Source organism: Apodemus sylvaticus, chromosome 2 (genome assembly GCF_947179515.1).
Source record: "Apodemus sylvaticus chromosome 2, mApoSyl1.1, whole genome shotgun sequence".
Classification (NCBI taxonomy): Eukaryota; Metazoa; Chordata; class Mammalia; order Rodentia; family Muridae; genus Apodemus; species Apodemus sylvaticus.
This window is the reverse complement of record NC_067473.1, coordinates 65,415,281-65,440,965: the sequence shown is the minus strand read 5'-3', so window position 1 is coordinate 65,440,965 and position 25,685 is coordinate 65,415,281. Positions and strand designations below refer to the sequence as shown.

The 25,685-nt window shown below is 38.4% G+C and overlaps 2 protein-coding genes and 1 pseudogene across 2 annotated transcripts; all 3 read left to right on the top strand.

Annotated features, from left to right (window-relative positions):
- The first annotated feature begins 399 nt into the window (after window positions 1-399).
- Window positions 400-4,065, top strand: LOC127678519 (trypsin-4). Its single transcript, XM_052173526.1, has 5 exons — window positions 400-455; window positions 1,722-1,890; window positions 2,174-2,427; window positions 3,109-3,245; window positions 3,831-4,065. The coding sequence occupies exons 1-5, from the start codon at window positions 416-418 to the stop codon at window positions 3,978-3,980; spliced, it is 750 nt and encodes a 249-aa protein (XP_052029486.1). The 5' UTR covers window positions 400-415; the 3' UTR covers window positions 3,981-4,065.
- A 9,130-nt stretch (window positions 4,066-13,195) lies between these two features.
- LOC127678525 (trypsin V-A) lies at window positions 13,196-21,663 on the top strand. The gene is made up of 5 exons (XM_052173547.1): window positions 13,196-13,303; window positions 15,574-15,736; window positions 18,982-19,232; window positions 20,784-20,920; window positions 21,425-21,663. Exons 1-5 carry the CDS (start codon window positions 13,264-13,266, stop codon window positions 21,572-21,574), a joined length of 741 nt encoding a protein of 246 aa, XP_052029507.1. The 5' UTR covers window positions 13,196-13,263; the 3' UTR covers window positions 21,575-21,663.
- On the top strand, window positions 15,926-17,237 carry LOC127678538 (inactive hydroxysteroid dehydrogenase-like protein 1; annotated as a pseudogene).
- Window positions 21,664-25,685: the final 4,022 nt, after the last annotated feature.

Here is a 25,685-nt window from a genome sequence, read left to right as displayed (position 1 = left end):
CAGATTGCCATGATTTAAAAAAAAATCACAGTTTCAAAACACAAATACACTTCCCATTAGTCTTCATTATCATACCAAGTCCAATGTATCAAAACCACAAGTCCAAGAGGCCCCTCTGAGATACAAAGCAGTGTCCTTTGACCTTTCACCACTGTTCTTTGCTGCTGTGGAAACATATTGCCACCATCTGCTGTTGTTCCTTCAGTTCCCATAACCTTTAAAGAATACTGGGGGAAATAGTGATGTGGTAGCATGGACTGAGTCATCTTCTACCTATCACAGAACAGAATTCTAAATATGTGTGTGTTCAATGAAATCACTTCCCCCCCCTATCATTGAAACCAAAACTTAAGGTATAAATAGCTGTAAAGGAAAAGCTTTTATCCTAAGTACCCAGTTCAGACACTGAAAAACCATGAAGATCATCATTTTCTTAACTTTTCTGGGAGCTGCTGGTGAGTCTTTCAAAGAACATTTCATCAGATTTGCATTGTACATGCAAGTTTTTGTTTTGTGAGAGAAAAAACAGTAACAGAATTAACTAGATATTCCACGTGTAAGGAGCTTAAAACAGTCAACACTATTTCCTTTATTTATGTACTCTATAGTTTAGCAGAGGAAAAGAAAAAAATAGTACAAATTACCCAAATGAGCATCCTTTGATTTCTGTGAAGAAGTAGTAAATAATTGGAATTATTTTCTGCTCCAAGGAGAAGGTGTAAACATTCTATTTTAATTGTGTAGAAGATCAAACTCTTGTTTACTTACATGAAGTTGTCATAATTAGAAGAGATTGGTCATTACCCATGGGTAAAAACTTTAGGTTCTATTTCACAATATATATACTAATAAAATCAGTCCTATATTAGTGTTGTTCAGTGCTGAACAACAGAAAAAATGACCTTTTCAAGGTTAATACAACTAAATTTAAAACTAAATTTTCACAATTAAAATTGGTTTTGACTTGTAAAATCTCTTATGTTTGAAAACTTCAACCATTATCTTTAAATATTGGACTGTTCAGCTCATAGAGATTTTTTATGGTCTTTAGAATTATTTTAAATATTGGGGGGTAGTTATGATCAATACAAATTATGTACATATATTGAATTTAGTAATAAAAATATTAGGACACCCACTTGATAAATCAATGTATGAAAAATGCTAAATACATTAATATATGTCAAATAGATAACTGAAATAACAGGAAAGTTTTGGGAAGAAAAACAGAATTGTGATTAAATGATTTATAAAAATTGTATTCAATAAATTAACTCAATCACTCATTTGTATGTGTTAGGTATAAAATACTTAAAGATAAATTAAGAAGTCCATTAAATGTGATAGAAAATGTTCCTTTGAATAACGGCTTGCCTCTAAGCCTTGGGTCCCAGGAAAGGTACTGGGACCCTGTAGTGAACAAATAAAATCAACATTGAAAGTAGTTTTTACCCTCCACAGGAGTACTATGCTACACATAACTACACACACACACACACACACAAACATACACAAATAGAAAATAATAATTTAGATTTAATTCATAGTGATATTAAGATAGTATATGCTAAAATTAGAATGGGATACTTTTCAAAGCACTACAAGCATATTTTACCCAACGGGATGATATGTGGCTTTTGTGGTTGGTCTGTCAAACTTCCTTTGGAAGACTAATTTTGAGACAAGTCTTTTTATTCTAAATATACAAAACTCTCCCCCAGTTGCTCTCCCTGCTAATGATGATGATGATGACAAGATTGTTGGAGGCTACACATGTCCGGAGCATTCAGTTCCTTACCAGGTGTCTTTGTATGATGGCATTAGCCATCAGTGTGGTGGCTCCCTTATCAGTGATCAGTGGGTACTGTCTGCTGCTCACTGCTACAAAAGGTAATGAAACAATACTCAAATTCCTATGCTCTAAGGCCATTCTGTCCTCTGGTACCACCATAAAGGTCATGGTCTTTTGTGAATCTTTACTGGCAGGACACATGTCATGGAATCCTCTGTCCTGAACATTGGTTGTAGAGCCCAATGCAGCTTAACTGCATAGCCCTGATAGTACTGGATGCTTTAAGAAGATGATATCTGTGTTTTTTATGTTCAGAACTTTCAGCTTGGTAGAGAAAAACCTCTACAGGGATACTTAGAAATATTTTATCTTTTAATGCAGGAGACTCCAGGTTCGCCTTGGTGAACACAATATTCAAGTCCTTGAGGGTGGTGAGCAATTCATTGATGCAGAAAAGATCATTCGACACCCCATGTATAACAAGGACACTGTGGATAATGACATCATGCTGATTAAATTGAAGTCACCTGCCACCCTTAATTCCCAAGTGTCCACAGTCTCTCTGCCCAGGTCCTGTGCATCCATAGGTGCTCAGTGCCTTGTGTCTGGCTGGGGAAATACTGTGAGCATTGGAGGTAAGTGTCCATGGAGCTTAAGTTCCATGTGGACAAATATGAGAGATGTGAAGCCCCAGTATAGGGAAATTCCAGGACAGGGAAGCGATAATGGGTGGCTTGGTAAGCAGGGGGAAAGAGGATGGGATAGGGTGTTTTCAGAGGGGAAACCAGGAAAGGGGATAACATTTGAAATGTAAATAAAGAAAATATCCAAGAGAAAAAGAAAAAACAAATATGAGAGACAAAAGATATGTTGGTTGTCACCGTGGCAAAATTGTCACTGTGAGAGATACTTCTAGAAGTTTTTAACATAGGCAGTCCAGAGATGTATAATTTGTATGCTAGAACATTGCTTCACTGAGACCATGGGGGGAAAACAATAAGAATGAGCTATTAGCAAGATGTTTAAGTATTTACCTGGTGGCATCAGTTACATGAGAGAATGAAAACTCAAGTGATGAACAGAAGAGATGCTCAGAATTTGTTGTTCCCCAAGGACTCTCTCTCTCATGGAAGAAATACTGTCCCCATATTTGAAATCCAAAAGCCAATGATGTTACTGTCATAAAAGGACAGCTTGTTAAAACTATTGGGGAAAATGTTCTAAAAAACATACTTTTAAATTACAGTGTTTGGCAAATCAAATTAGAACTTTCAAGGGAGATATTGAGTGTCCTTGCCTTCTTTTTCTCTCAATAGGCAAATATCCAGCACTCCTTCAATGTCTGGAAGCCCCTGTCCTCTCTGACAGTTCTTGCAAAAATTCCTACCCAGGCAAGATTACCAGCAACATGTTCTGCCTGGGATTCCTGGAGGGTGGAAAGGACTCCTGTGATGTGAGTGTACTTTGACTCTTTCTAAAAATCTCTCCTTGTCTCTGTCTGTCTGTCTGTCTGTCTGTCTCTGTCTCTGTGTATGTGCACATGTGTGTCTGTTTGTCTGTCTGTCCTTCATTCCTTCAGTACCATTTCTCTTGGTTGAGAAGCATGTACTTCTGTCTGTAAGAATTTCCATGATATGAAATAAGGCCTATGAGTAAAAGCAGGTTTTCTCATTGTAATATCTATGGATAGGTTCAAGGTTGAATTATGTACAGAAAATGATATCCAAACAGTACATAAAAGCAAAACTTCTGAGAAGCTGGTTTATAGCATGTGACCACTCTTGAAAGACAGCAAAAAGAACAGTAAGAAATACTGCCAGCCTTCACCTTTTCCTGACCTTTGTCAACTAAGAAAACATGGGCTTATAAAGACAGTATTAAAAATAATAGAAAAAATTACAATTACCTGTGCAGGGAGTCTGAATTGCTTCAGTGTCAGTACCTGCCATTTGGACTCCATGAAAACAGGAAAACACCTTAGAGTCCATTCTCTCACCTCAACTTAAGCATATTGTAATTGTATTTTCTTTCTGACCAGGGTGATTCTGGTGGCCCTGTTGTCTGCAATGGAGAGGTCCAGGGCATTGTCTCCTGGGGTTCAGTCTGTGCAATGAAAGGGAAGCCTGGTGTTTACACCAAAGTCTGCAACTACCTGAGCTGGATTCAGGAGACCATGGCGAACAACTGATTTCTCTTGCTTTCCATAAATCACTTGTTCCTTATGCATTTCTCTTTCTTTCTGTGCCCAAAATGAAGCTAAATTAAATACAATTCTTCTGATCCATATATGAAAACATTTTGTTCTTGTATTTTATTATTTAATATTTTTTTAAAATTTTTGATAAATGAGAAAATAATCAGAGCTGAAAATTCTAAATAAGTCAACATTCGTCTAACAATAAGAATTTTCTCATATTTCTCTATGGCCTGTGACTTATGGTAGAAAAATTATTAAAGTACTTACATTAACATTTTTTTCCAGAATAATTACAATGTTTTATTAATAGGTAGGATATAGCTACATTGCATACAGGTTTAAATTTCCTTCATAATACATTGCATATTTATAACTTAAAATACATAACTTGAAACTGCTATCTAATTTACCAATCAGCAATTTATCCAAGCTGGAATTCAGTGTGAATAGTCCTGATGCCTGGTATCTTGCATGCCCTAAAACACAGCGCTATGCCTTCCTTAATTTTTAAAATTTTATTGCTAATATTTTAAAATTTGAGAATATTTATGGTGCTTAGTGACTGAAAACTCCAAATGAAGTATTTTTAACATGTATTTTTCATTACATATATGTGCATACCTATGTGGAGGTATATACATTAAGCAAGGTATCTGTAGAGGGAAGAGATGTTAGAGACCTGTCTTCTGAAGTTACAAGGATTTCAGGCTGCCTGACATGACTTCTGGGAACCAAACTCTACAAGAAGAGTATATGCTCTTTACCTCTGAGCCATCTCTAAAGTTATTGAGGAATTATTTTTAAATACACATTTTCCCCTAAGTTTTGGCCACTGAGTTAACTCTTCTCATTCAAACCCCACACCAAAACCAGATTGTATATAAACTAAAGCTATATGCAATGAAATATGAATCATTTAAGTTTTCACAATGTAGGTCCACCCATCTACTGTCATATTTCCCTGGGTACCTAGAAAACTGGAATACCCAAAACATAATCCACACATCAAATGAGGTACAATAAGAAAGGAGGAGTGGCCCCTGGTTCTGGAAAGACTCAGTGAAACAGTATTCAGCAAAACCAGAACGGGTAAGTGGGAAGGGGTGGGTGGGAGGACAGGGGAAGAGAAGGGGGTTTGCGGGACTTTCGGGGAGTGGGGGGGGCTAGAAAAGGGGAAATCATTTGAAATGTAAATAAATTATATCGAATAAAAAAAAAGAGAAAAAAAAAAGAAGGAAGATTAATTTTGACTTTCATGCTAGTAAATTCAGCCCATCATTACTTGCCACGATGATCTTCATCACATTCTTGTATCAATACAGTGTTCTGGACAGTCTCCACTTAATAACACATAGAAAGGATGAATGGGAAAAGGACTGCGGACTTTAAAGGCATGCCTCTAATCAGTCATTTTCTCCAATCACGCCTTTTACAAATATCCTCCTCTTTCCACAGCAATTCTACCTCTGGGGGACCAACTAATTATTCACATGAACTTCCCCATGGTATTTCATATTCTAACAAAACAAATGCTATTGAAATTGAGAACTCTATAACATTAACTAGGAATAAGAAGACTAAACAAATAATAAACACTTTCCAAGAAAAAAAATCTGATGCAGTTTTGGATCCTGTGACGTATATTCAATATCACAACCTGATGAATAATATGATGACAGAAATGTCTGAAAATCCAAATGGATACAATATTGTTTATCTTACATGTGTATCAAAAGTGACCCCAAAATGGCAAATACAAAAATTTTCCACATTTGCGTGACTTTCCAATGTTGTACTTTGTCTGGCCATTTGAAAGAAAACATAATTTTCTTCTACCACTAAAATATCTGTGGACAGTACAAACAATATGTATTATGAAAAAAGAAAGTGTTCCAAGATTAATAGAAATCATAGCAAAACCACCATGCCTCTATAAATTGACTATGCCTCATCAAGATAGAAACTGAAATATTTTGGCTCACTAATTGTTAAAGGGTTCAAATGAGCAATATGTCCAGGTCTTAGTCAGGGTTTCTGTTCCTGCACAAACATCATGGCCAAGAAGCAAGTTGGGGAGGAAAGGGTTTATTCTGCTTACACTTCCACACTGCTGTTCATCACCAAAGGAAGTCAGGACTGGAAATCAAGCAGACCAGGAGGCAGGAGCTGATGCAGAAGCCATGGAGGGATGTTTCTTACTGGCTTGCTTTCCCTGGCTTGCTCAGCCTGCTCTTTTATCAAACTCAAGAATACCAGCCCATGTAAGATGGTACAACCACTGTGGAAATCAGTCTGGAGGTTCCTCAGAAAACTGGACATGAGACTTCCAGAGGACCCTGCTATACCTCTCCTGAGCATATACCCAAAGGATTCCCCGGCATGCAATAAAGACACATGCTCCATTATGTTCATAGCAGCCTTATTTATAATAGCCAGAAGCTGGAAAGAACCCAGATGCCCCTCAAAGGAGGAATGGATACAGAAAATGTGGTATATTTACACAATGAAATACTACTCAGCAATTAGAAATAATGAATTCACAAAATTTTTAGGCAAATGGTTTGATCTGGAAAATATCATCCTAAGTGAGGTAACCCAATCACAAAAGAATACACATGGAATGCAATCTCTGATAAGTGGATATTAATTAGCCCAGAAGCCCTGAATACCCAAGGCACAAATTGCATAACAAATGACTCCCATGAAGAAGTATGGAGAAGGTCCTGATCCTGGAAAGGATTGATATAGCATGGGAAGGGAATATAAGGACAGAGAAAAAGGAGGGAGGTAATTGGAGAAGGATGGAGAGAAGAAGGTTTATGGGACATATGGGGAGAGGGGATCCTGGAAAGGGGAAATCATTTGGAATGTAAACAAAGAATATAGAAGATAAAAATATTAAAAAAAAGAATACCAGCCCAGAGATGGGACCACCCACAAGGGATCCTCCCCCCTTGATCACTAATTAAGAAAATGCCTCACAGCTGGATCTCATGGAGGCACTTCCCAACTGAAGCTCCTTTCTCAGTGATAACTCTAGCCTGTGTCAAGTTGACACACAAAACCAGCGAGTACAGTCCACAACACAGACACCAAATTTTGGGAATGACTGTGGGTAGGAAGAACCAGAGTGTTTTAAGCGTGGCACATAAGGAGATACAGTGGGCAGCTATTTAGACTCATGTACTTGGGGAGACAGGGAAACATCTGCCTTTGATCTAAAGGATCTGAAGACTAATGTTGTGAGATAGTGTTTGCATCACCAAGAAACTTGACATCAAGACTCATGGTCACCTTCAATTTCTATGACAAAAACAAGGTAATAAGTTTAGTTTCCTTGTGGGTGGTGAATAAGGAAAGATACTGAGAAGATATCAGATTCTAGATTCTGAACCAAAAAAAAAAGTTTTAGTAATTAATATGGAAGTATTGTAGATAGATGGTGATCCTTTTATCCAAAGGCATAGGGAAGAACAGAAGAACAGAGGGAAATTAAGACATTCTAAGGAAATATCTGTGTCTGTCAATGTACCAGACTCCTGAAACAATGGACCAAAAAAACAATGAGAATTCCCAAAGGGATCTCATAAGGGCAAAGGGAAATGATACCAGCTAGAGTAGGGAACCTGTCTTCCTAAAAGAAATACCTCCCAGCTCCTACAACTTGTCAGACTACCATAGAGGAGGAAACTGGAACCCAGAAAATAATGGGTCAGTGGTGAACATACAATGACAGGAACTGCTTGATGTACACATTTTTGCCCTCTCTTTAAACCTGAATCTTAATTCAGAAACTTCTTGAAGTTAATGTTTTCTATGGATCTCATTGTTCTTCTTCCCAATGTGGCCACATCCATCAATCTCCTTTTCTGCTTCCCACTACTAACATTTATGTTAATTGGCATATTGAGCATAGGTATCTAGACCTGGCTTTGGGTTCAACTGTGATGTCCAAGTTTAATAACAGTAGGGACACCATCAAAGACACTACTTCTCTAGAAAAATAATGTCTGATTTAGCATAATTGTACTCTGGCTAATTTTATCAAGCAACATTGAATATGATAAAAGCATACTTCTTGTAGCTAGAAACTTAAACTGTGAAGTTCATGCTTATGTTCTTTTATAACAAAACCTAATAAATTAGTACTTACACTTAAAATCCTGGCTAAGTATAAAAACACATGCTTTGTCACAAAAATACATGCTATAGGGAATAGTGATGTAGCATCAATTGTGTGTTTTTCTTCCATTACAAAATTTAATTCTCCCATTAAGAAGAAATATATACCTATATGTGCTTAAGATCAATTTAACTCAGTAAAGTTGCCTAAATAGAACAAAAACAAGAGACTTTTAATCCTGAAAACATTACTTAATCCTTTATTTCAAACTTAAGAAATTATCTCTTCTTAAGACAAATAATTATTTCAATGACTAAAAAACATTTAATTTCACTTCCAATATATGATATTTTATTGACATTCAACTTGGCAGGACCTCTGATCAACTTGGAAATAAATCTCTTGTATTTCTACTTTGGTTAATTGAAGAGGGGAAGCAAAATCTGAGCAAAACCATTTAATTTGAGCAAAATCATTTAATTAGATTTTTGGCCTAGAATGTTTGCAAAGGACACAGCTAGCTGCATTAGTTTTCATCTCTCTAATGATGCCAGACTCTAGGTGCAATATGACCATCAACCTCATGATTTGGTACCATGCCTTTCCCACCCCAGTTGACTATTTTCTCAAAATACATGCCAAATACTTTCCTTCCATAATTTGTATTGTTTAGGTATTTTGTCAAAACAATGATAAAAGTAATCGATGAACACTCTTGAAAAGTAAAGTTGAGGACATCAGTCTTTTGCCATATTCCCCAGGAAACTACTACCATCTTCATTGGTTTATTTCAGTCTGCAGAGTAAGAGAAAATCACATTTATTCACCTGATTTTCTTTTGTCATGCATCATCAAATTAAATATTTGTTGTAAAACATCCTACAAAGAATCCATGGGATTATCTAGAATAATCAAGGGAAATTAAAGATGTAATGGGCCTTAGGCAAAGCACATTGAAATAAATGGAAGTTTTTGAAAAATACCATATCCTTAGGGACAAGAAAGAAGTCTACTTTCTTAGTTCAAGCTGCTGTGACAAAAATTCTGTACAGCACGGCTTCAAAATACAGCGTGATTTCTCATAGTTCTGTAGTTGTCACTATTTAACTGTTCCAAACATTTTCAAAATCCCTATTTCTATTTCTAAATTCTTCTGAGAATCAAGACAAGTATAGCTCTAAGTGCCTACAGATTCATAAAATGTAACATGTTTCCAATATACACTGGCTCAGAGCAGACATTTCCACTACTAAAGCGGGCAAGGTACCAGAGTAATAACACAACTCTGAAGAATAAATATTAAACCACAGGCTTTTTTGAAGTGTCTGGAGCACATGCTGACATCATCTGAGCTCACAGAGATTTCGATTGCCCCACATTGAGGCCTTAGCACACAGTCTGTATTCCCCTTCAGGTAGATGCAACTTAAAGCTACCAGCTTTTCACAGCGGAAAATCTATGCCTTATTCTTCATTGTAACTTGAATGTTCTACCTCATCTTCATGCACAGCCCATTCAAAAACCTCTTGAATGGAATCTGATCCCACTCCACATTGCCTGAAATACTAACCTGTTCCTAAAGATCTCAGTGCAATCTCTACTGTCTCCATTTCTGCTAACATTCTGGATTTTTAGACTGACACTAGGATCTCCCACAGGGTTCTGCTTCCACTGCTCAGAATGTGCTCTACTGTTCATCTCTAAACTTATCTGTGTTTGTCCTACATACATAAAGCCTTGTGTTCTCTAAAAGCCTGAGAACAGTATGGTTACTTTTCTATTGAAATCACTTAAATACTTAAGTATTTAAAATGTCATCATTATGACCAATCACTTAATCAAAATGTCCTTATTGAGAAAGTTTAAACTTACAGTTTCAGAAAGTTTTTCTTATGTCAAGGTAGGAACACTATGATGGAATTCATGTTGACTGGCATGTGAAATTATATATATATATAATGGGTAGCATCATTCCATAGACTAGAGGCAATAGGTAGAGGATATCAATGGTCTTACCTAGTGTAGTACCTTGCATGCTACAACACCAATCTACCAGGCAAAATGTACCAACTACTATAATAGTGGCACACCTGTTATGGGGAACCACTGCATTCTCATTGGATTTTAAGCCTGCTCCAAAGTGGGGGATTTTCATTACTGATATGGTTAGTCAAATGTTCATGGATGTTTAGGAGTAGACGCTAGGCTAACAACCTTCTATTATAATTTTCTAAATTGTCATTTTCTTAGATTGGTTTTTGAGCATTTGTTTATATCCATAGATATCAGTCATTCTCAGAATTTGTCAGAGAAGTTCCTTTTTAAAAAAAAAAACAGGGATTAGTCAGTGAAGAAATTCATAACTGTTCAAAGTACTAAGACTAAGAGGTATCTTTCATACCAGTACCACAACCACCACCACCGCCACTGCAGCACAGCAACCACTACCATTACTACTACCACTACCTCAGCTCAGGAGGAAACCAAGAAAGAATGTAAGAGCTGGATGATGGGGGAAAGTACTATGAATTGATGTATTATGGCCATAACCTGGCTATCACACTCACAAACTCGCAACATCTTGCATTACCCGCACAATACCTTCATAAGATCAAGGTATTTGATTTAGCAATTTAGCAAGCCAAATTCAAGACAAAAATAGAGGAGATATTCTCCAGGCCCTATCCCTTACTAAGAAGATTGTTGTTAATAGTTAGGGAGAATTATTATTTTGATTTTTTTTTGTTCTGTGCTCACTAGTAGATTTCTCATGTTCCAGTGGATGCTCTCATACACATATTGGGATCATTTATTGAACTTAGTGGTCTAACAAAAAGTGGTAGACCTAGAAAGATGATCCAATGGATAAGCGTGCATATTAATACTCTTTCCAAAGACCTAGGTTCAGCATCTGGCTCTCTTATAGAGTGACTCACAACCACCTGTTAACTCTATCTCCAGGGGATCAAATGCTCTTTCTGCATCTACAAGCATGAGCCTGGATGTGGTACTTTGTGTGTGTGTGTGTGTGTGTGTGTGTGTGTGTGTGTGTGTGTGAAACCAAGAGCCGGAAGTGGTGGTGCACACCTGTAATCCCAGCACTCTGGGAGGCAGAGGCAGGTGGATTTCTGAGTTCGAGGCCAGCCTGGTCTACAGAGTGAGTTACAGGACAACCAGGGCTACACAGAGAAACCCTGTCTTGAAAAAACCAAATCCAAAAAACCAAAACAAATAAAAAATTTTAAAAAATTAAAAAAAAAAAAGAAACCAAGAAGATATCAAGTTTGCAGGGGGCCAAGTTGGGGAGATTTAGACAGAGCTGAAGGAGAGAAATCAGGAATGTATATAATCATGTTTCATTATATATGTATGACATTCTCAGAAGCAAAGAACAGTTGCATTAAAATACCAGAAAAAACAGTAGAGTTATCAGTTGGGACAAAATGTGTTTGTGCACTGATTTCATCCATGGGAGAGATGGAAAATTCTATATCAGCTTGGTAAGAGCACAGACTGACTCTACCAGTACTTACTGTGTGCTGTTAATACAGCACCCTACAACTCTGGTCTCTTATATGCCTGTCTTTAATTTAATAAGCTCAATAGGCATCTCATATAGCTGTAAGGACAATAAACTTATACAAGTAACTTATAATGCACTCATAGCTTTACCCATGAAGGATATATTGCAGGACCTTCACTAAATGTATGACAAGGAAAATACAAAAATAAGCAAAACAACAGTAGCAAAAACAAAACAAAATAAAAAACTTCACATAGAATTTAATTTTATATATAAAACGAAAGTTTGATTTATAGCTTATTAAGTAAAAACCAACAGCAGTAACTTTCAATAAAATAAGAATAATACTGAATTTATTGTAACCACGGTTTTTGCTTGCTTGTTTATAATTTTATTTTTTTAGAGTGTAGTCATTCCCCCATCCCCTTCTACCCTCCTACAATTTCTCATCCCATTCCTCCTCCCCGCTGCCTCCAAAAGGATGTCCCCACTCCCAACCCCTCCAAGCCTCCCCACTCCATGGGTCTTCAAGGCTCTTGAGGGTTAGGATACTCTTCTCTCACTGAGGTCAGACCAGGCAGTCCTCAGCTGTACATGTGTGTGTATGTGTGGGGGGGCGCTCAGATCAGCTACTGTATGCTGCCTGGTTGATGACTCAGTGTCTGAGAGATCTCAGGGGTCCTGGTCAGTTAAGATGCTGGTCTTCCTATGAGGTGGCCCTCTTCCTCAGTTTCTTTCAGCCTTTCCCTAATTCAACCACAGGGATCCCCAACTTCAGCCCATTCATTGGGTATAGGTATCTGTGTCTGTCTCAATCAGCTGTTTGTTTGGCCTCTCAGAGGACAGTCATGCTAGGCTCCTGTTTGTAAGTACACTGTAGAATCAGTGAGAGTGTCAGGCCTTGGAGCCGCCCCTTGAGATAGATCCCAAGTTGGGCCAGTCATTATTTCAAACTTAAGTATTATTCACTTCTAGAATTTTCCATTCACTAATTTTTCTTTTTATACACTTGTCTTGAAAGCAGTGGATCACTGCTTTCAGGAATAGTAAAACTCCATATAAGTGGGATTTCTACATCTCTTACAGATGGTAAGGTTTAGATAATTGGAACTTACTATCATTACTTTGCTTTTCTTCTTAGCCTACTATAATTTAAATGATATAACTATGACTTGCAGTAGGGGAACAGTTTGTCCTATTAATGGCAATTGTTACGTATATCTAGTACTCTAAGACGAAACAGCCAATATACCAAGAGTTGGGTCTTTATGAGAGCCCCTTGGAAAAATGTTCATGTCAGAGAAAACAACTATCAAGATATTTGGCTGAGAATTTGAAAACTTGCAGCTGTAATCTGTGACCTCATGCCAACATATTTTCCTTTTCGGAAGAACAATTCCCACCAGGTGAGTATGAAACTTCCATTCTCATGACTTCCTGGGAAAATGTGATGTCTTGAGTTATACTTCACCTATCACAGAACAGAACTCTAAATTTAGACTTGTTACTTTCCAGTGAAATCACTTTTTGGCACCTGAGAACATGGGCGTCATGAAGAGTGTAGAAGTATAACTACCCATGAGAAAATGCCTTTTTCTTACTGCCTGGTTTAGACCAAACAAGCAACCATGAAGATCTGCATTCTCTTCACACTTCTGGGAACTGTTGGTGAGTCTTTCAAATTAATGAATTTGGAAGTTTCTGTAAGTTTGCATTTTTTCTGGGAATATCATCAAGGTTCATTGCTTATGAGGGCTGAAAGCAAGAAGCTTAAATGTGAATATATTTGATCCATGTTTGTTAATGATTATTAAATCTCACTTGTTGGAGGAAAGTCATACTGTCAAGAATTGACTCCGATGTCTCATTAAAAAGCAACTTTCTTGTAAATTCCAGGAGTTTGGAACAGAAGGAAAAGACAGTACACACAGATACACACAAATGCTTATACTGACTTGTAAGAATTCATAGCTAGTAACTGAAACTATTATAATTTGTATTCTTTGAAAGGTCAGATATAGTCAAAGTCTGAATGTGCTGAACATTGGAGTTGTAGTTATTTACCCAAGAAAGCACAACAAATGAAATATTTTATTTCTGATTGATAAAAATTGTCTTAAAACACATCCCAAGATTTCAAGTAAAACCTCTCTACTATAAATTCATTAATTATGCAGCTGTGATAAAAAGAAACAATGACTTAATACTACTAATTAATTTTTAATATTACTAAAATGATTTAAAGTATTGGAATAATAATATAAATATTTTTAACAAAATTCATGTGTGGCTATGAAAAATCTCAATAGATATATGGAAATATGGAAATGTTGAATGAATAATTTGTTGTTAGGATAGTCAGATAATAATGAAAAAGATTCAAATACACTTTTATCTGTCATTTGTGTCTGTGTAAATGAGGGTGTTGTTTTGTTGAGATGAAAATCTTTCCATATAGTTCACACTGTCCTGAAACTCATATAACTGTTAGTCTAGAACTTTTCATGTTAGGCCCCAAGAAAGAAGCTGATTGAATAAAAAATTTAAAGCTGTCATTTCTTTATAGGGCAGAATATTCTCCAATGGCTTTAATTTTTCCCTTTCTATTAACTTATGGAGATAGTTCTTTTATTCTAACATTTCTTCAACTACCACACAATACACCAGGAAAAGTACTCCAAAGTTTCCCTTTGTGTGGTGTGTGTGTGTGTATGTGTGTGTGTGTGTGTGTGTATGTGTGTGTGTATGTGTATGTGTGTGTGTATGTGTATGTGTGTGTGTATGTGTGTGTGTGTGAGTATGTGTGTGTGTATGTGTGTGTGTGTATGTGTGTGTGTGTGTATGTGTGTGTGTGTATGTGTGTGTGTGTGTGTGTGTGTGTGTATGTGTGTGTGTGTGTGTGTATTTGTGTCTCAGTGGACTCACCTGTGAATGTGAAGATGAGATGTTGAATTTGTATATCTTTCTCTATCATCGGATCGCTCAATGAACTTAAACTTTTCTATTTTCAGCTTAACTGACTGACCAGTCAGCTCTGGTTACCCCTCTTATCTCCAGTTGCCCTCCTCCCAACCAGCAGTGGGACAACTGAACATGTTACCATGTCTGACTTTTATGAGGATGCTAAAAGAGCTGAACTCAGATCCTCGTGCTTGCACAGCAAACTGTGCTCAAGGAACACCTCCCTGACCCATACTGAAAAGCACTCTATGCTTTTAAGTGATTAGATCTTAAGTGGCAGTAATAGGACATTTATTTTCCAGAGCCTCTGATCTGTATCAATCTGTGGGTATATATATATATATATTTGAGTTACATGTACATGCTCATTAATGTATATACCAATATACATGAATATAATATTCATAAATCTATATGAACAGAAATATTAATCAAAGAATGCATATCTCAGAAGTACATGGTTATTCATCATTATACAAGAAGGGTCTGTGTTCAAGGTGCAGAATAATGAATAATCAAAAAGATTATCTAAAGCAAATTATATTAGCTACTCCTCTCCGTATTTTGACAAAATACTGAGCCTCTTAAAGACAGAAAGATTGCTTCGTCTCAGTTTGAAGAGGATATAGTCAACCTTGTTAGGGAAGCTGTCCTGGGGATTGTTCATAATGGTGGTGGTGGGAGGGTCAGGCACACCATGAAACTGGCAGTCAGGAAACAGAGAGAGGAGAGAGAGAGAGAGAGAGAGAGAGAGAGAGAGAGAGAGAGAGAGAGAGAGAGAGGGTCACAGAGGAATGTCTTCCAGGGGATTCCAAAACCAGTTGTCAATAAAACGTATCCATCACATTGACACGCCTTAATTGTGCGAAATAGAACATTGTCATCTCTTTTGTCCTTAGTTTGAAGTAAAATTTCATAGTACGTGAAATAACGTGATAGATCCATATAATGGAGTGTTCCTAACTTTTTCCTCACAGTTGCTTTCCCCACTGAGGATAATAATGACAGAATTGTCGGGGGCTACACTTGTCAGGAGCATTCCGTTCCCTACCAGGTGTCACTGAATGCTGGATCTCACATATGTGGGGGATCTCTTATCACCGACCAATGGGTACTGTCTGCAGCTCATTGCTATCAGCCGTAAGTAACCAATACTCATTTTGTGCTCTAAGATCACTTTATCCTCCATGCTTACCAAATTCAATTTTGCAACAACAACAAAGATGATGCTTGATAGATTGAATCTTGAAAGTATTCTGGTCTCATCAGTCATCCCACGGTCTTATATGTGTGATGTTACTTTATTATGAAAGATTTATCATAGGGGTAGCAGACCTGCTGCGTAGTCCGTGCCTGCAGCCAGAGGGACTGGCTTCGGAGCCCACGCCTCTCGCTGCAGTTCAGCTTTAAGAGAAGCTCTGTAGCACCAGAACCAGCACTGGCAGGAGGAAGGTTGAGAAGACCTTTCACAACTTACTGTCAGGTCAACTTGATTATGAACGTGGTAGAAATCTGGAGCTTACTGGGGAGAATGCTCCTGTGGTCAGGGCCTCACAGGTTGCACCTCATGACTGCTATCTGCGGCTGGCTGTATAATCCCAGTTGCCCAGGATGGTAGTTCTCTTGCTTTCCTGTGCCTTTCACTGACTAGATGGGGTGCTCACCAGTTCCTGCCCAGTCACCATGGCTGCTGTTAACAGCTTTTACCTCTTGCAAGGTCTTGCAGTTTCTCCATGGAAGCACTGGCCATGGTGGGAGCCTGGTACACGGTCTGAAAGAGCATCACAGTCATCTGTGACTTCTACAGCCTGGTCAGGATGCTCTTCACCCCTCCCCTGGGGAGCAGGCCCGGTCTGATCAAGCAGTATGGAAGATGTGCGGTCGTCAGCGGGGCCACAGATGGCATTGGGAAGGCCTACGCTGAGGAGTTAGCGAACCATGGACTCAACATCATCCTGATCAGCCAGGAAGAGGAGAAGCTGCAGGCTGTGGCGAAGCACATAGCTGACACCAACAGGGTGGAGAACTTGTCCTGATGGCCGAGATTTATGCTTCCATCCGAGAAACCCTGAGAGACAGAGACATTGGCATCCTGATGAATGACTTGGGTGCTTTCTACCCCTATCCGCAGGATTTCAGCCAGGTTCCCGAGGACAAGCTCTGGGACACGTGAACGTGAGCATTGCGGCTGCAAGCCTGATGGTGCACATAGAGCTTCCAGGGATGGTGAAAAGGCGCCATCGTCACCATGTTGTCCGGCTTCTGCTACAAGCCCACCCCACAGCTGGCTGCCTTTTGTGAATTCGAGGCCTATCTGGACTGAGAGTATATGCACAGCATGCCATGTCGACCTTGGACATTTCAAAAAGGACCACAGGCTACTGGTCCCATCCTATTCAGAACAGAGAGGCGGCTCCAGAGCCAGGCCGTCCTTTTACAGATGCAGATGCGAGGACTATGGATGGCAAGACACTTAGACCTTAGCGTCTTAGCCACTGCGCATGTGTCCGAATCAATGAGCTCACCAGACTGTGGTTTTCACCTAGGCCCTGAGGTGCTGGCTGTTGCCCTTCACACAGTGTGGGATGCAAACTTCCTCAACGGCTCCTTATACAAAGAGGCCTTATCCTGCCAAGCCTAAACCTGGGAGCTCGGGAGAGGCTTGGCCAAGCCACAGTCATCTACAGTATTGTGGGCATTCCGGCATTTGGAAGAACACATTTGCTTCATCTGTGTATCGTCTCGTACTGAGTGCCTAGTGCATTGCCATCCTTCATGAGTCCTACTTTTAAGTCTGTGAGAAAACCTCAGGGACCACATGGGTGGCCCAGGGGACGTAGCTGCGAAGCCCGAGAACAAAAGACGATGCTTCCCCAACACTCAGACAGGCTCACTCCCATAACTCTTATGTTTTTGTTTTTGTTGTTTTTTAAGAAATCGCCTGAATTCCTCTTATAGGTGATTGATTATAGTGTTGGCTTTCAAAATGTTCATCCAGCTGGGCATGGTGGCTCATGCCTTTAATTTCAGCACTTGGGAGATTGAGATGGGTGGATTTCCATGAGTCTGCCTGGGTTTGTAGTTAAACCTATCTTTAAAAAAATTAACGTTCATCAGGCAGACAACAGAAAAGTGTTATTTTTAAACTAAAAACTGTGAAAGTGGGTGCTGTTAACGGTAGATGTATATCACACCTCAAAGCTCCAGGGGCAAGGGGGAGGGTTCTGTATGTACACACTGCTTTCCCTAAGGTCTCCCTAGAACCATGTGAGTGCTGTGTGCCTGAGCAGAGTTATTGATAAGACTTTACTGTAGACTTTGTCAGAACAAGGTAATGGGGAGCCTTTCCAGAGTAAGCTTTCCAGAGTAAGGATTACTCCTTTCCATGTGGCGGTAGCCTTTCTGGCTCTATGTCACGTCTTGCCGTGTCTGACACGGCTTTCTTTGAGTGGTTTTGTCTTTCCAGCTCTGTAGGTGAGTTTCTTTCCTAGACTGGGACATATAACAGGTTGTCTTTTGATTTCCAAGGTAATTGTTGTGGCTAAGTGGTGATTTCTCAGTATATCTGTTTCTAATATTTATTTCCATCCCACTGACTCTTGCCTTGGCAATCCCAACAACAGGAGAAGAGGAAACTGCTAGTCAATAGCCATCAAATTTTTCACCTAAAAATGTTATAGAGAGTATATTTGGTTTCTATTCCTATGCCTCCCAATTATAAGATGGTAGAATACAAGTCTTGGCTAGCAGAGACACTTATGAAAAAATTCTGTAACCTGTCCCAGGAATAGTAATTTATACTTACTTCAGAAATCCAGTGCTTAAATAGAATGTATTGCTTATGCTCGTGACTGAAGGGGCTGGAGAGAGGAAAGGATATTCATGTTGAATACTTAAGCTTTTTAAATTGTTTCTTGTATTTTTTATAATTACACAATTTCTCCCTTTCCTTTCCTCCCTTGAAACCCTCCACCCATATATTAGTTTGTTTTAAATTCATGGCCTCTTTTTACTGTTATTGTTTTGTGTATGTGGTATGGTATGTGTGTGTGTTTGTGTGTGTGTGTGTGTAACCTGCTTAGTCTGTATAATGTTACTTGTATGTTTTCTGTATGTGTCTCTCTGTGTATGTATATATGAATAGCATGTTACTATAATGTTTTCAGAGCTGATCATTTGATATTGGTTAACCAATTGATAGGTTCGTCCCTTAATTGCTTGTAGTTCCTTGTGTAGGGTTGAGGCTTTGGGGCCTTTCCCCAGTCAACCTTAGTGTATCTATTGGTGTCATCCCTGTTCTGAGCTAGACCCAAGAAGTCTCACCAGTATGACTGCCTAAACACAAGCTGAACACGGTCACCTAAGCTTTTAACTCTTAAACCCAGCCAACTGCAGGTGCGTCTTGGAGAACATAACATTCATGAAATTGAAGGTGCTGAGCAGTTCATTGAAGCAGCCAAGTTGATTCCCCATCCTGATTATAATAAGTGGAATATTGACAATGACATCATGCTGATTAAGTTGAAGTCACCAGCTGCCCTCAACTCTAAAGTATCTACCATCCCTCTGCCACAGTCCTGTGCATCAGCTGGTACTGAGTGCCTTGTGTCCGGCTGGGGCTTTATGAAATTTGGCTGTAAGTATCTGCACACATATATAAGCAGTAAATATGAGTCCCTGGAGTGAACTTAATGACAGTACAAATTCTCATTCAAAGTATGCCTCTCAGAGGACAGCTTTGAACTGACCATTTGAGAAATGCTAGTTGAAGTTAAGAAATTTTCAATCAATCAGCCCATGGAAGCAGAAAATAAAATGAACTTAGAAAGATGTCTAGGACTTTAACTATAGCTTGGTTAGTGATGAGCTAAAAACTATAGAAACAGGAGCTATCTAGAAGTGAAGCCATGGGACACAGTCCAGCTGAAGTCTCTGGGTGTGACAAAGGTGGTCATTGATAGGAATGTTAGAGGAGTAAAACTATCAGAAACCATGGGAAAACCTACCTTAAAAGACGTCTAAACCAGGCGTGGGGCTCCACATGATTAATCCCAGCACCCGGGCGGCAGAGGCAGACGGACCTCTATGAGTTGCAGGCCAGCCTGCTCTACAAAGCAAGACCAGGATAGCCAGAACTGGTTACACAAAGAAACCTTTTCTTACAAAAAAAATATAAAAAAAATCCTTCTAAATTATAAATTTTAAAATTATATTTTTCTGTATGCATGCTTTGTGTGTGTGTGTGTGTGTGTGTGTATCCCATTCATGCCTGGTGCTCTGGTGTTCTCGCCAGTTGAAGGTTTGATAACAAACTAGAGACATGCTTATAAAACTTAATAGGTGTTCAGAATTGAAACATGCAAATCAAAACAACCCTGAGATTTCACCTTACACCAGTCAGAAGGGCTAAGATTAAAAATTCAGGACACAGCAGGGGTTGGCGAGGATGTGGAGAAAGAGGAACACTCCTCCACTGCTGGTGGGGTTGCAAATTAGTACAACCACTCTGAAAATCAGTCTGGCGTTTCCTCAGAAAACTGGGCATATCAATTCCGAAAGATCCTGCTATACCAGTCCTGGGCATATACCCAGAGGATTCCCCAGCATGTAATAAGGATACATGCTCCACTATGTTCATAGCAGCCCTATTTATAATAGCCAGAAGCTGGAAAGAACCCAGGTATCCCTCAACAGAAGAATGTTTGCAAAAAATGTGGTATATATACATAATATTCAGCCATTAGAAACAATGAATTCATGAAATTCTTAGGCAAATGGATGGAGCTGGAGAACATCATACTAAGTGAGGTAACCCAGTCTCAAAAGATCAATCATGGTATGCACTCACTAATAAGTGGATATTAGCCTAGAAAACTGGAATACCCAAAACATAATCCACACTTCAAATGAGGTACAAGAACGGAGGAGTGGCCCCTTGTTCTGGAAAGACTCAGTGTAGCAGTATAGAGCAAAACCAGAACAGGGAAGTGGGAAGGGGTGGGTGGGAGAAGAGGGGGAGGGAAGGGGGCTTATGGGACTTTTGGGGAGTGGGGGGGGGCAGAAAAGGGGAAATCATTTGGAAGTAAATAAAAAATATATCGAGTAAAATAAAAAAAATTTAATAGGTAAAAGAGGAAATATTCAGAGTCAGTACGAATAATTTGATTTTCACATTTATATTCTACAGCTGAGAGTGCTTCTGTTCTTCAGTGTCTGGATGCTCCAGTTCTGTCTGATTCTGTTTGTCACAAGGCCTACCCACGTCGGATTACTAACAATATGTTCTGTCTCGGCTTCCTGGAAGGTGGGAAAGACTCTTGCCAGGTGAGTTCTTGTTGCCTATCTTTATCTGTCACTATGTCTGTCACGAGATGGTCTACCAGTCTTACCCACCGTTTTTCTCATATAAAACAGAAAATGGTAAATCTCTACCTGTGTCTCATTCTGGGAGGGGAGGGAGGGCTTTGAGAAAATATGTTTTCTCTTTTTGATAGGATGATAAATATTAAGCATAAAGAGGCCAAAGCGTTGATGCTGTGTGAACTGTAAACCCCGGCACCCTTGAACTGTGGGGAGGAGTCCGTAGGAAAGAGACAAACCTTGTGAGTCATAGTACACCTCTGCAGTCTCACTATTTTTTGTACACTATCCCCAAAATGACTGCAGGAAAAAGAGGTAGGGCCATAAAAAGAACAAAGTAATAGAGAAACTGGATATTAAAAAAGATAATAAGTGTTTTGTGGAGGATCAGTGGCCTGCAAAAAAATAGCCCTGGAATCCCATTATTTCTCTGGGCATAACCAAGTCTATTTTACCTTTGCTACTTAGTTGGACTCTGGTGGCCCTGTGGTCTGCAATGGACAAGTCCAGGGTGTTGTTTCCTGGGGCGACGGCTGTGCTTTGGAAGGGAAGCCTGGTGTCTACACCAAAGTCTGCAACTACCTGAACTGGATTAATCAGACCATTGCTGAAAACTAAGTCCCTCTATCTCGACAGGAGTCACCCGCTGGTGACCTTTCTTATGTGTCTAAAATCTATACGGAAATAAAACTTTTCTGTGCTCTAAATGTTTTGAATCTCATTGCTAAGTAAGAAATTGAACAGCATATAGCTATTAAAGAAAGGTTAGATGTTCCTCAGTCATTCACGGGACCTAATCAGACAATTTCACTGATCATCTGCTGTATTCCAGACTCTACATGAAAGATCATGACTGAAATAAGGATTCCTTGAAATAAAATTACTCTTAATATATCAGATTATCCATGGTATAAAGTGTTCTTACAATCCACATTGAGTCATAATATATGTAGTATATCATGTGCACATGATATCCCAAAAAGTATGGAGACTTAAAATTAGTTGCTAAAACTCAAATTGTTATTAGAAAAAGTATGATAGCACATAAGCTGTTCTTAGCCCTGATGCATGTCTCCTTGTATAATATGCTCACTTTATCTTTCATTTCCAAACCACACAATGTTTCATGGAAATAGTAGAAGAGAAACTAATTATTTGAAAATGTTTGGATTCACAAGTTTCTTATATTTTCTAGCTTTACCTACTCTGCTGGTTCAGTTTTCCAGGATCACTCTGTATTCCTATGCCCTCTGGAGAGTTTTTTTTTAACCCATTTACAGAGTTATCGATACAGTTCTATCCCAGAACAAAAATATAAGCCACAATAGGGAGTGTATAGCAGCAGATAAGTCTACAAAATGCAGGAGTAATACTTTTAGGACAAAAGTTCTTGCATTATAGAGGGGTTGACTGGAATTTTCATTCCTTGATAAGATTCACCACTCCTTACCTTGGATCCTTGGAAACTCTCCTCCAATTCCTCCATTTTGTCCATGGATCACCATGAAAAGGTTTTTTTGTTTTGTTTTGTTTTCTGGTGAATAAAACTTACTTTAATTTTAGCATCACACAACAATAGTTTTATATTGCCGTATGATGTGATCAAGAAGATACAAAAATTAAAATTTTAAGTCAATATTTACTTTAAATATGAACTCATTACATTAAATAGAAATAGCATTTTACATTGACTTTTAGTATTTTTCTAAATATTCTTTCCTAATTTTGTGACTTTAGTATTAGATACAGAGATGATTTTTATTTAATTTTCTACCAGTTCCAAGAGGCAACACTTGTGTAGGTTTTATAAAAAAGAGTCACTCATAAATATACATTTGTCATGTTATATGTTCAGTTTAATAATATAGTTTGAAAACGCCATCAGCAATAGATAAGATAAATGCATTTAATTAAGGAAAAAACATTGGTGAGCAGGGGGAAAGGGCATGGGTTATAGGGTTTTCAGAGGGGAAACCAGGAAAGAAGATAACATTTGAAATGTAAATAAAGAAAATATCTAGTAAAAAAAAAAGAAAAACATTGTTATTTCAATACTTTATTGTCACACATTTTCAGCTTTTCTGCCACATTCTTATTAATTTTTAATTAATTATTTTATTTATTTATATCCTAAATGTTATTTCCCTTCAGATCTCCCCTCTCAGAGTTCTTCACCATATCCCCCTTACTCTTAATAGAAACTGGAAGCAACCCAGATGTCCCTCAACCAAAGAATGGTTTCTTTAGACAATGAAAACGGTTTTGGTAGAGGCTCAAGACAGTATTCCTAGGAATATCTAGCACAGGTCAAAGAAAAGGACATTAAGGCATCTGAGCAAAAATGCTTCAAATAAGGCAGAGGCAGGCAGACTTCTGAGTTCGAGGGCAGCCTGGTCTATGGAGTGAGTTCCAGGACAGCCAGGGCTACATAGAGAAGCCCTGTCTTGAAAAAAAAAAACACCCTCTAAGAGCAAGAATTGACAAATGGGACCTCATAAAATTACAAAGTTTCTGTAAGGCAAAGGACACCATCAAGAGGACAAATCGGCAACCAACAAATTGGGAAAAGATCTTCACCAATCCTACATCAGATAGAGGGCTAATATCCAATATATATAAAGAACTCAAGAAGTTAGACTTCAGAAAACCAAACAACCCTATTAAAAAATGGGGTACAGAGTTAAACAAAGAATTCTCACCTGAAGAACTTCGATTGGCGGAGAAGCATCTTAAAAAATGCTCAACTTCATTAGTCATTAGGGAAATGCAAATCAAAACAACCGTAAGATTTCATCTTACACCAGTCAGAATGGCTAAGATTAAAAATTCAGGAGACAGCAGGTGTTGGAGAGGGTGTGGAGAAAGAGGAACACTCCTCCACTGCTGGTGGGGTTGCAAATTGGTACAACCACTCTGGAAAGCAGTCTGGCGGTTCCTCCGAAAACTGGGCACCTCACTTCCAGAAGATCCTGCTATACCACTCCTGGGCATATACCCAGAAGACTCCCCACCATGTAATAAGGATACATGTTCTACTATGTTCATAGCAGCCCTATTTATAATTGCCAGATGCTGGAAAGAACCCAGGTATCCCTCAACAGAAGAGTGGATGCAAAAAATGTGGTATATCTACACAATGGAGTACTATTCAGCCATTAGAAACAATGAATTCATGAAATTCTTAGGCAAATGGATGGAGCTAGAGAATATCATACTAAGTGAGGTAACCCAGACTCAAAAGGTGAATCATGGTATGCACTCACTAATAAGTGGATATTAACCTAGAAAACTGGAATACCCAAAACATAATCCACACATCAAATGAGGTACAAGGAGAAGGAGTGGCCCCTGGTTCTGGAAAGACTCAGTGAAACAGTATTTGGCAAAACCAGAACGGGGAAGTGGGAAGGGGTGGGTGGGAGGACAGGGGAAGAGAAGGAGGCTTATGGGACTTTCGGGGAGTGGGGGGGACTAGAAAAGGGAAATCATTTGAAATGTAAATAAATTATATCAAATAAAGAAAAAGAAAAAAATATTTAAAAAAACACCAAATAAATAAATAAATAAATAAATAAATAAATAAATAAATGCTTCGAATAAATGGATCAGGTTTAAAGTAGAAAAATAAGCCTCTACAGTAAGATGAGGCAAGCATACTAATTTAATCAGCTCAGACTACTGTGACAAAATTCCAGTGGATTGGAGGCCTTCTCAACACATTTAAATTTCATATTTATGGATGTAATTAAGTCCTAGATCAGGGTATTCATATTTATGGTTTCTAAGAAAGGCTAGTTTCCTGGTTTTCTACTATGTCCATAATCTTTTGGTATAGGTGAGAAAAGTGAATACAATTTGATGGTGACAATTTTCCGTCTTTGTTTCTGAGTGCTTTACCTGAAGACATCACTATACAACTATCCTGAAGTTTAGGGTTTTCTTGTTGTTGTTATGTGTGTTCAGCATGTTTCTTGGTATCTAGACCCAATTTCTCCTTTAAATAACACACACATGACTGTGTCAGATTCCTATGAATATCAAGAAATCCATGAAAATACATTAGCAATTGAATCTATAAATATAGATCTGTATATTTTTTTAAATTCCTGGCTCCCATGAGGAATTCTAAAGTTACTTATAGACTAAAACATATAATTTCAAATTTTGTCAACTATATTAATGGTTTGAGATAAAAATATAAACAGGATCATTGTAAAATAAAATCAGTCATAAGACAGACTTATTTCCCAATTTGTTGGTTGCCGATTTGTCCTTTTGATGGTGTCCTTTGCCTTACATAAACTTTGTAATTTTATGAGGTCCCATTTGTCAATTCTTGATCTTAGCAACCAACAAATTGGGAAAAGATCTTCACCAACCCTATATCAGATAGAGGACTAATATCCAATATATACAAAGAACTCAAGAAGTTAGACCCCAGAAAACCAAATAACCCTATTAAAAATGGGGTACAGAGTTAAACAAAGAATTTTCATATGAAGAACTTCGGATGGCAGAGAAACACCTTAAAAAATGCTCAACTTCATTAGTCATTAGGGAAATGCAAATCCAAACAACCCTGATATTTCACCTCACACCAGTCAGAATAGCTAAGATTAAAAATTCAGAAGACAGCAGGTGTTGGCAAGGATGTGGAGAAAGAGGAACACTCTTCCACTGCTGGTGTGGTTGCAAATTGGTACAACCACTCTGGAAATCAGTCTGGCGG

What these genes read in the sequence shown, in the direction of transcription:
- LOC127678519 (XM_052173526.1), top strand. Translation starts at nt 416, where the DNA reads ATGAAGATCATCATTTTCTTAACTTTTCTGGGAGCTGCTG. An exon ending in AACTTTTCTGGGAGCTGCTG is followed by an intron (nt 456 to 1,721) that starts GTGAGTCTTTCA and finishes ACTCTCCCCCAG; the next exon opens with TTGCTCTCCCTGCTAATGAT. An exon ending in AAATACTGTGAGCATTGGAG is followed by an intron (nt 2,428 to 3,108) that starts GTAAGTGTCCAT and finishes TTCTCTCAATAG; the next exon opens with GCAAATATCCAGCACTCCTT.
- LOC127678525 (XM_052173547.1), top strand. Translation starts at nt 13,264, where the DNA reads ATGAAGATCTGCATTCTCTTCACACTTCTGGGAACTGTTG. An exon ending in CACACTTCTGGGAACTGTTG is followed by an intron (nt 13,304 to 15,573) that starts GTGAGTCTTTCA and finishes TTTTCCTCACAG; the next exon opens with TTGCTTTCCCCACTGAGGAT. An exon ending in GTGGGAAAGACTCTTGCCAG is followed by an intron (nt 20,921 to 21,424) that starts GTGAGTTCTTGT and finishes TTTGCTACTTAG; the next exon opens with TTGGACTCTGGTGGCCCTGT.